Here is a 10,054-nt window from a genome sequence, read left to right as displayed (position 1 = left end):
TTCGTCGGCCAGGCGCACAGGCAACACAAAGAACTCCTGAAGCAGCAGCAGCAGCAGCAGCAGGGATCAGGCGCGTCGGGGTCGAAGGCCAAGAGCGGCAGAGGTGGAGGAGGGGAGTCGGGGGCGGACCAGCCGGCGCCGGTGGCGGTGGCGGTGCGGAGGCGGCAGGGTCAGGGGCAGGGGCAGGGTCAGGGGCAGGGCCAGGGGCACGTGATGGGGCGGCCCGGCGCAGCGGCCATGGCAGGGGAGGTGGCAATCCCTTGCGTGGTGGCGGCGGTGTGAGCAACACGCGTGCGTGAGTGTGTTTGTGAGCAAGGCGCGTGAGTAGCGTGAGAGGGCTGACGTGTTTGTGAGCAGAACGCTCGAGTGACCAAAGCGCGTGTGTGAGCAGACATGCACTCATGATTGAGACGTGTCTATAACGGAACGAAAGTGAGAGAACGTTTTACGCGCGTTATTGAGGTGTGTGTGTGAGCGAGGGAATGAGCGAGCGAGTGCATGGGGAAGATGCGTGCATGAGGCTTGGACGTGTCATACATAGCGAGGGGACGGTGTGTGTGTGTGTGTTTGTGTGTGTGTGTGGGGGGGGGTTCGCTGTTGGGGGGAGAGGGAGCTGTGTATGCAATACGGTATACACGTGAAACGCTGATGATGTGACATGTGCTGAGTGAGCCCACGGGGTTAGGGCGTGGGGCTGGGTCTGGGGCTCCAAGTGCATGCCAGGGAAATGGAGGGGGCAAATGATTACGCCATTATTCTACCAGTCAGGGGTGCATTCATAGATGAGCTACATGGGAACGGGGGTGTGTGTTTCCTTGCTTGCGGGGTGGAGGCCAGGGTGAGACCTGGGCACGTACATGGGTTCGATATACACTAATGGGCGGGGCCACACGCACATCTTTCTTGAATTCTTCAAGCTTGCACTGCGTTTTTGTATGAGCTTGCAAGGTCATGACTACTGGCTCCCCGCATCTCGGCGGGCTCGTGCGGCGCCCCCTGCCCAAACCCGACGGGGCTCCTTGCCGGGCTCCCAATCCTCGTGGCAGACGAGGGAGGGGGTTGTAAATTCCAGGCCAAAGTAAACTGAACCAAAGGGGAGGGGGAGAGGATGCAAGGAACGCGAGCATAGCGGAAGCAAGGTGGCGCGGTGTAATGAAGGCGGGGAGGAAGGGGATGTCGAGAAGGCGGGAGGGACACGCGGGGGACGTGCAAAGCGGAGAGCAGGGTCACCAGGGAATGGATGTGTGATGGGGCAGTGGTAAGGCAGGTTGGTAAAGTCCCGTAGGGTGCAGCTGATTCCCAGAACCCAACAAATGGCATACAATTGGCAGCGGCAGGGCAAGAGTGCGCGGCTGGTCAAACGCCGGAGTTACTGTACTGACGAGTTGCTGGCTGGCTGGAAGTTTGCTGACGCGCATTCCTCCTGGGAATGGATGGGGGAAGCGCTGGGTAAAGGACTGGGACAGGGGAAATATATGTGTAGGGCTAGGTCAAGGGCTAGGTCAACGGCTGCGAAAGGGGACGTAGGACAAGGGCTGGGACCTGCCAGGGCTGCTGGCCGGCTGGGGAAAGGGAGGGGGGAAAGGGAGGGGGGAATAACGGGTGAGGGGGCGCTGGGGAAGCGGGATGGGGGGCAAGGGAGGATTTTAGACCTCGATGTGGGAGGCGTAGACCATTCACTTATCATGGCCCAGCACCTACATCCAGGAGCGTTCTGGTGGGGAGACCAGTACCTGTTGCCTGCTAGCTCCGACACCCTCTTTTGGCATCGTGCGCATTTGTTGCGTGATTGCGTCACCATCGTCGTTAACCCCACAAGGCCAATATTGAGGCCTCGGGCATTGACGGCTTTGGTGGCGTTCTCGTTACACGACTGCCTTCTGGCTCGTATGCGGGTTCTATCTCATGATGTGTTAAGGGGCTCACTTCGTGCATCACACTTTGTGCATCACACTTCGTGCATCACATCATATCCCGCCAAACCAATTCGGCGATTGACATATCAGACACCATAACGTGTGTCACACACACGCATGCCAGCTTTGCCGTGCAAACGGAACAGGACCTGTCTATCTTGTAAGCACGCCTGACACTGCCGTGTCGTGTGTGCGGTAAACGCGTGCGTGCGTGCTGCTGGCTTCCGTCCAACTCCATTCAAAACTCTGTTCCGCCTCCTGCTGCTCACAGGTCCGCGGCGCTGGCCTCCACAAACACGTGGCGGCTGCCCTCGGGCGCCGACCAGGCTACCTCGCCGCTCACGGTGTTGTGGAAGTAGCGGGGGCCGGCCTCGGATCCGGATCCAGACTCGCCATCCGCGCCGGAACTGGATTCGATGACCTCGGTCCAGGCCAGGGCAGCGGGCAGCTCCCAGGTGGTGTCGCCGGTCTCCACGTTGAAGAAGAAGGGCGCGCCGGAGGCTGTGTAGGTGTGTGTGGGGGGTGGGGATGGGGGTGGGTTGGGGGGTTGGGGGGGATTGGCAGGGTGGGTTGGAGGATTGGGATGACTCATACAATGGCATGCGTGCCAACCCCTGCGACCAGCCTGCCAACCACCCGCCAACCACCCGCCAACCACCTGCCAACCACCTGCCGCCAACCAACCAGCCAACCAACCTGCCACCAAGCAACACAAGCCCGCCGGATTCCCCGCACTCGTCGCTCACCCTCGTCCACTAGCTCGCGCCAGGGTGTGGCGTAGGCGGGGTCGGTGTACACGTACTCCCGCGTGGCTGTGTTGTACCAGCGGCGGTTGGGGTGCATGGCCAGCTCAGCCGCCAGCTCGGCAGGCAGCTCGGCGGGGGCGGTGGCGGCGGCGGAGGCGACGCGCGAGGCCCAGTTCAGCCACAGCGCGGAGCCGTCGGCGGCGGTGACGCGGGCCCAGGCCAGGGCGGGCGGAACGCGGGTGGTCTCCTGGCCGGTCAGGGAGTTGATGTACCTGTGATTGTGATTGTGAGGAGGCGGCGGGACAGGAGCGAGGGCGAGCAGGGGGCGTGGGGGAGCCGTTAGATGGGATGAGGGAGGCATGGTGTAGGGGTGCGTGCACCGGGGAAACGGGGTTGGCGAGGGGGGCGCGGCCGGGCGGGCGGGCTAGGGTAGGTGCCAAGGGCCGGCCCGGTGGGATTAGGCGGCGGCGCAATGTTGGGCACACGTGGGCAGACACGACGACTGGCCCGATAAGTAAAGCGGGTTGGGAACACTACAGTAGTAAAGCCTTCGCACCCTCCTACCGCATCCTCCGCTGATCCACAACAGCAGGGCAGCTACTCTCGCAGGTCCCTCTTACGTGCTTGCGTTGCCCCTACGCAACTCCCGGCCTCGCTCGCTGCGGCCTGCTGCATGCTGACTCACTTGATGGGGTGGCCCTGCACCGTGACCCGCTGCCAGGCGCAGCTGGGAGGCACTGCCCAGCGGCTCTCGCCATTGGCGGGCTTCCAGTAGTAGGACTGGCCTGTGGGGAGGGAGGACACAGGAGGGGATGGGGGGGATGGGGGGTGGGGTGTTGTGTGCCCGAGCCCAAAGAAAGCCGTGAGGGGAGGGTGGGCGCTATGTGCCTGCGCGCGCCCATGCCCACAGAAACAGGTCTCAATTAGGGGTATGAATGGCGGGGCGTGAAGGAGGGGATGAGGAGGGGGCTAGACGTAGAGGGGGCTAGGGGCTAGCCGTCGAGGTGGGGTGCAAGGAAGGCGGGCACACGCACGCAGACACGCTTGCTACAGTACCAATACGGCTGCTGTGCTCTGAAAGTATATGCGGGAGGGCCAAGGTCAGTGGCAGGCTGGCGCTCCTGCAAATAAGCTGTTCAAAGTCACCACATTATTGCCCACCCGCCGCCCGCCCGCCACGTCAACACGCCCACATCCTCCCTCCCCAACCTCCCCAACCTTTCCATCCCCAACCTCCCCATCCCCAACCTCCCATTCCCCAACCTCCCCATCCCCAACCTCCCCATCCCCACCTTCCCCACCCCCCACACGCGCCCTCACCGTCGCGCTCCTCGCGGATCCAGGCACCGGGCTCGTCCTCAAACGCCATGGCGCCACGGGCGTCCCACTGCTTCAGCAGGTCCGCCAGCTCCTTGACGGCGGCGGCGGTGGAGCGCGCGGAGGCGCCGGTCTTGTCCTTCTGCAGGTGGGTGGGCAAGGCAGGGGGCACGGCCGAGTGTGGTGGTCTGTCCTCAAGGAGGTGTGGGTGTGTGTGTGTGTGGGGGGGGGGGGGGGCACGCGGGGGTGCGGGGTTGGGTGGGCGTACGGTGGTAGTGGTGGGCATGCATGACGGGCAGGCAGGGCTGTAGCTGCAGGAAATTGCAGTAGCTGCCGAACTGACTACTTGCTTGCCGCCACCACTCACTCACCGCGTTGGGGTCGGCTCCGTGGGCCAGCAGCAGCTTCACGATGGCTGCACTGCCGCCCTGCATGGACAGGTGAAGCGGCGTGGTGGTGCCGTCGCTCACACGCGCCAGCGCGCCCTGGTCCAGCAGCGCCCCCACCAGGCGGGCATCGCGGGAGCGAGCGGCCTCGACCAGAGGCAGGCGGCGCGTCGAGTCGGGCGTGTTCACGTCCAGGCCCTTGACCGACAGCGCGTCGACCACCGCGGAGAGGTTCTTCTGCGAGCGGGGAGGTATCGTGGCAGTGGTTTGATAAGTAAAGATTGGGGGAGCGGAAATTAATGAGCGAGAGGGAGTCCGGTGGAATGCGGACATGTCGTGTCGTGTCATCGAGATAGGAGGGCTCGCGAAGCGGCAAAGGCCACGGTCGCGCAAGTCCTGTAGCAACTCGTGCATTCTCGCGATTAAACCATGTTTTGCGTGTGCCGGCGCGATGATGGCCCGCACTTACGACCGGCCCAGGCGCTAAGGGGACATGTCGTGTCATCGGCGGGGAGGGCTCGCGACAGGCAAGGACGGTCGCGCGATCCCTGAAGCTATTCGTGCATTCATGAGGCAACAGTGTTGTTTGTGTACCGACGCAATGGAGGCCCGCACGACCGGCAGGGTTTCCGTGCTGGCATGTCAGGATGTCGTTACTTGAACATATAAACTTACCGACTTGATGGCCGCGACCAGGCGGTCGGTGGAGGGCTTGGCGGCAGCAGACACGCAGCCTAGCGCGAAGAGGGCCAACAGGGCCACCGCGGCGACGCGGCCGGCGGAACGCAACATCTTGGTCGAGGGATGTGTTCGGTGGAGAGGCGCGCAGCCCGAGGGGAAGGGAGAGGCGGATGCCCGGCTATCAGTGCTTCACAAGGTAAGCGAGAGGAAGAAGGTCTGTGTGAATGCAGGGTTCGGCACTCCGCTCGCGTTTTATAGGGCGCCGGGCATGCCCCATGCGGGCCGGGCGCTACAGCCAGTCGTGTCGAATCGAGGCGACACGACCCGACTGCCCATTCCCATCGCCGCTCTTCTAAAATGCATCGTTCGAGGCATAAACAGTTTACCATGACATGAGTTCTGCACATCACAGCCCTCACAGCCCGACACGGCCTGTGTTTCGGCGCACCAGCCGCAGCGCTGGGCAGCGAGCCAAGCAGCGAGCTGGCTATGTCGTGGAACCCAGTCACGCCCCCAGCAGCTCACGGTATTGTCATTGTAATGCATCAAATCTGCTGGAATTCGTTGGCGTAGAGGACACGGTACGGGGCCTGGGCTCAAGCGGAAAAGCCAACCGGCGGTGTCGCGCATCAAGGTCAGTGACATGACATGCGCTCCAGGCTGACTTCGGGATTGTGAGGTTGGGCACGCCAAGGTGCATGACCGTACGATGTGCACTGGTGGGGATCTTGTTTGCCTGTCGGCGCGTGTAAATTGTGGGGGAAACGTGGCGACAAGCGAAAGCGAACATGAGAAACACACGGTCAACCCCTTCAGCGAAAACTTCTGCTCCGCTGTATCGGTATGCTATATAGTAGTGTATTGCAACCCAAAACTGCACCGTCGCAAGCGACGCAAACCAGGACACAAACGTCATTGGCTTATCCTTGTCTCTTTGCCTTCAGTCTTTTCAATGGCATGGTACTTATAACCGTGACAAGCGTTAGAGTCTGGGAGCTGTACATTGCCGAAGCTCGCGCCAAACTTGCCAGGTTGTTGGCATCAGGTGGCTGGAGCATCCATGTAATCCACGCGTATCAGAAAGGCTCTTCCGAATGGAAGCCTGGTATATGCGCAGGAGCATGCACAGTGCCTCAGCCACGGTCATGGCTTGCGCTTGTGCGGCACAGTCATGTCACCGATACGCGCCCGGCCGCTACTGGTCTGAAATGGGATGGACAGGGTGTATGTGTGGGGGGAAGGGTACTGCTGTGGGTCAGGCTGCCGGAATGTTGGGCGGTTGTCTTGATAGCATGCGCAAGGATGGGCTGAGAGCGGGACGTGTGCGGGACTTGAGCGCAGAGTGGCAACCCCGATGTGGGGTGCTGCAGCCGGCGGTGTGACTTAAACACCTACGCACACCCGGTGTCAATTTTCCCTCCTAGCCTCGTTCCCCGCTGACCCCCTCCCTACTCCCACCGCCCTAGGGGACAAGCAGTCGGGAGCAAGCCGGCAATGGACTGCCCGCCACTTTCACAGCGCTATGTATGTTTGATAACCCTGCATTCCGTAAAGTTATGGACGGGCTACAATGCTCATAGGCAGGGTAAGGCAGATATCGACGGCTCTGGTTGCCATCTTTCCTTTGCAAATTGTTGTGTGCGCGAGCTGTCGTGGGGCAGGGCGGGGCACGCGTGGTGTGGGCCATGGGAGCGGCGGCGGCGCGTGGGCGTGTGGTGTGTGGAGGTCGGCATGTGTGTGTGACCCGGGGCATGGGGGCGTGGAGTGACTGCACAGTGGACAACCGTGGCGCGGCAGTGGGTGCGGAAGCGGGTGTGGAAAGGGGTGTGGAAGCGGGTGTTGCCTGCTCTTCCCGGCCCCAGTGGCCTGTGACAGGCCCACGTGTTCCTTGAGCGGGCCTGGGTCGTGGCGTGCATTGGGCGTGCGCCGCGAGAATGCCGACGACGGGGCTCATAACACGGGCTCATAACACGGGCTAAGCTGTCGTGAACAAATAATGACCCCAAAAGCGCCGGCCCAACAGGGCCTATTACTTGGGAGGCATTCCAACCCCTGATATAGGGAGACTGGGGTAGAGGTCGTATCACGACACTGAGCCCGCGTGCACTCCGGCACGGTTACACACTGTGCCACACGGTGCTTGTTATCGCAGATGCCTCAAGACTCTCAATGCGAAGCCGAGGAAGCCAGCGAGCGCCAAGTTGGCTTGGGCCTCGCGCCATCTGCACGCCCGCTGCCGCCCCGGAGCCGTGCCGTACTGCCGTACTGTAGACCTGGCCGTGCGGTACTCTGGGGCCCAACACCAACACCGGCGGTTCTCACTGCCTTTGATGCTACCCACGTTGATGCTACCCATGCACAGGGAACAGGGAGTGCCCCTGCCGCTGCCTGTACTCCGGTAGTTTCGCTAGGTTTGAGTACTTAGGCCTGGTATTTACAACTCCCTCCCCCCCGCCCAAAAAAACAAGCCCCCCGCACCTCGCCGTTCCGCCGCCCAGGCCCCCACCCACCTCGCGCCCCCATCCAAATCCAAGCCCAAGTAGCCTTCGCGACGGTGTAGTGGCCACTGGCCATTGATGTTATGGTGTGGTGGTGTGATGGTGTGGTGGTGGGACGAGGGGGAGCTGAAGGGCTGCTTGCACAGCCTTAGAGCCCGAAGAGGCAAAGCACTGCCCTAGATAGACCCCAGGACTCATGGCCCCATACTTGCAGATTTGCATTACATCGAGCAGTCAGCTGCGGCGCACGTAACTGTAACAGGCCCCGTCAATACCACCGATACCAATACCACCACCGGCAAGCTTGAAGCCAGATGGAAACAAGTTTTGCCTCACTTGGAGAGTTACTCTAACTAGTCGCACGCAAGGGCACCCATCAATGGCAGCTGGTGGCGGGTGAATCCACATAGCTCCACGATAACTCAGCAAGCAGTCCCTGGCTAGTCATCAAGTCCTGTTACCGGTGTTCCTGCTACAGAGCTCTGAGCACCCCTGCCGCAGCGGGCCCAGCGTCACAAAGCAGAGGCGTCGTACGTCACGGCCAACATAACTGAAGCGGTGCAGGCCAAGCGTGCATCCCTACCTCTTCCACCCCCAACCCCTGATGGATTGTCCCATCAAATCATCAACAAGGTAGTGAAGTTGCAGGCTGCCTGCACACGCGCCAACCATCAATTCCAACGCGCCGCACGCGAGAACGAATAATGGTATTACTCATCCCCCAAGCACGTGTGTATGGCATTTGTACACACGGTATGTCGGGCACACGACTACAGCTGCCCGTAGATAGCTAGCTAGCTGTACGCGTGCGCCGCCGCGGACGTAAGCCACAGCTGCGGCCCCAATCCCAACCCCAACTCCATCCTGGTCGGGGCGTAAGCCTCAAGGCCCACAAAACAGCCCACGCCACTGCCCACGCTGCAGCCTATGCGACGCAATGCCATTATGGTACGCAGCAAGCAATCCAACTGTTTTCCCCTACCAAGTTGGAATTGGTAACTACTAGGCCACACTTCGCACTGGCAGCGACACCAACTGCCTTCGTACGGTAGTCTCACAGCGCCGCCGCCGCCGCTGCCGCATTCCGCATCCCCACCCCAACGTTCCTGCTATGCAAACATGCAATGCAGCGAGCCGCAATCCTGCCTTTTACTTTGCATCAAGCACCCCGTTGCAAGCAACCAACATGCAAGTAACCGCAAGCCGCATGCCGCACCCTAACCGACATGTGGTATGAGCAAGCACCCGCGCCATCACAAATCACACCGCAACGCCGCCCGCCGCCGCCCAGCCCGCCCAGGCGCCGCCGCCTGCCGCCGCAGCACCCGCGCTGCCGTCCGCAGCCGCCACGGCACCGTCACCAGCGCCGCCTCCCGCGGTGCCCGTGGCGGCCGTCACACCCAGCGTTGCCGCCGCCGCCGCCGCCGCACCGTAGGGCGTGAGCTGCCTGCGACAGTGCGGGAGGGAAGGACACATGCCACGTATACAGTGCGGGTGGGCAGGGAGGCGGCGAGGCGGCGAGGCAGGGAGGCAGGGAGGCAGGGGAGTCTTGCTGTGCTATGTGTGCCTCATGCCATATGCATAGGAGGCAAAACACACACGATTCCATGGCGCCACGGAGCCGGCGGGCCTCCACAGTCAAACGTGCCATGCAAACAAACCAGTCCGCCCACCCACCCCCAATCCCCCACCCCCCCACCCCACCTGTAGTACGGCTCCTTGAGGTCGTACCGCCCGTAGCACACCTGGCCCTTGCCCGTAGCCGTGTAGACCGCACCGCCCGTGCCCGTGCCGACTGCAGTGCTCTGCCCCGGCGCCCCTGCTGCTGCCCCTGCTACTGCCGCCCCTCCTGCTGCTGCCCCTGCTACTGCCGCCCCGGCTGCCGCGCTGGTGTCTCCGCCTTCGTGTCCCTCGCCCAGCCCCAGTGCCAGCTCAATGTCGTACGACTGCCGCTCGTGCGCCACCTGCGTGTGTGTGTGTGTGTGTGTGTGTGTGTGTGTGTGTGTGTGTGTGTGTGTGTGTGTGTGTGTGTGTGTGTGTGTGTGTGTGTGTGTGCGTGTGTGCGTGTGTGTGCGTGTGTGCGTGTGTGACTGTGTGTGTGTGTGTGTGTGTGTGTGTGTGTGTGTGTGTGTGTGTGTGTGTGTGTGTGTGTGTGTGTGTGTGTGTGTGTGCGTGTGTGCGTGTGTGTGCGTGTGTGCGTGTGTGACTGTGTGTGTGTGTGTGTGTGTGTGTGTGTGTGTGTGTGTGTGTGTGTGTGACTGTGTGTGTGTGTGTGTGTGTGCGTGTGTGCGTGTGTGTGTGAATGCGAGGTGGGTCAAGTGCCTTGGGTCATGTGTCGGGTTAGGGGAGTACGGTATGGGGGTGTAGGGGGTGGGGGTGTAAGGGGTGCGGGTGTAGGCGGTGGGGTGTAGGGGTTGGGGTTGTTCATTCCGCGCTGCTGATTCGTAGGCACACGCCCCAGCAGTCGACATGAGAGCCTGAGGGGCCAGGCGGCGGCACGGCACCGCACG

The 10,054-nt window shown here is 62.1% G+C and overlaps 3 protein-coding genes across 3 annotated transcripts in view; 1 reads left to right on the top strand and 2 right to left on the bottom strand.

The window, feature by feature from the left end:
• The window catches only part of CHLRE_15g635450v5 (uncharacterized protein), a 3,276-nt gene extending 1,746 nt beyond the window's left edge, over positions 1–1,530 (top strand). Inside the window, exon 4 of the mRNA XM_043070514.1 lies at positions 13–1,530. Within this exon, the coding sequence (XP_042916372.1) occupies positions 13–282 (270 nt within the window). The 3' untranslated portion in view covers positions 283–1,530. The remainder of the gene's footprint in view (positions 1–12) is intronic.
• Positions 1,531–1,632: 102 nt separating this feature from the next.
• On the bottom strand, positions 1,633–5,260 carry CHLRE_15g635400v5 (uncharacterized protein). The gene is made up of 6 exons (XM_001700546.2): positions 5,041–5,260; positions 4,351–4,602; positions 3,983–4,121; positions 3,348–3,447; positions 2,663–2,934; positions 1,633–2,417 (listed from the first exon to the last, which is right to left on the bottom strand). Exons 1-6 carry the CDS (start codon positions 5,155–5,157, stop codon positions 2,182–2,184), a joined length of 1,116 nt encoding a protein of 371 aa, XP_001700598.1. The 5' UTR covers positions 5,158–5,260; the 3' UTR covers positions 1,633–2,181.
• Positions 5,261–7,753: 2,493 nt separating this feature from the next.
• Positions 7,754–10,054, bottom strand: part of CHLRE_15g635350v5 (uncharacterized protein) — a 12,271-nt gene continuing 9,970 nt past the window's right edge. Inside the window, exons 13-14 of the mRNA XM_043070510.1 lie at positions 9,249–9,508; positions 7,754–8,991 (exon numbers count right to left, since the gene is read on the bottom strand). Of these exons, the coding sequence (XP_042916371.1) occupies positions 8,805–8,991; positions 9,249–9,508 (447 nt within the window). The 3' untranslated portion in view covers positions 7,754–8,804. The remainder of the gene's footprint in view (positions 8,992–9,248; positions 9,509–10,054) is intronic.

The sequence above is a fragment of the Chlamydomonas reinhardtii genome, chromosome 15 (assembly GCF_000002595.2).
Source record: "Chlamydomonas reinhardtii strain CC-503 cw92 mt+ chromosome 15, whole genome shotgun sequence".
Classification (NCBI taxonomy): Eukaryota; Viridiplantae; Chlorophyta; class Chlorophyceae; order Chlamydomonadales; family Chlamydomonadaceae; genus Chlamydomonas; species Chlamydomonas reinhardtii.
The sequence above is the reverse complement of the archived record's forward strand: the minus strand, read 5'-3'. Positions and strand labels throughout refer to the sequence as shown.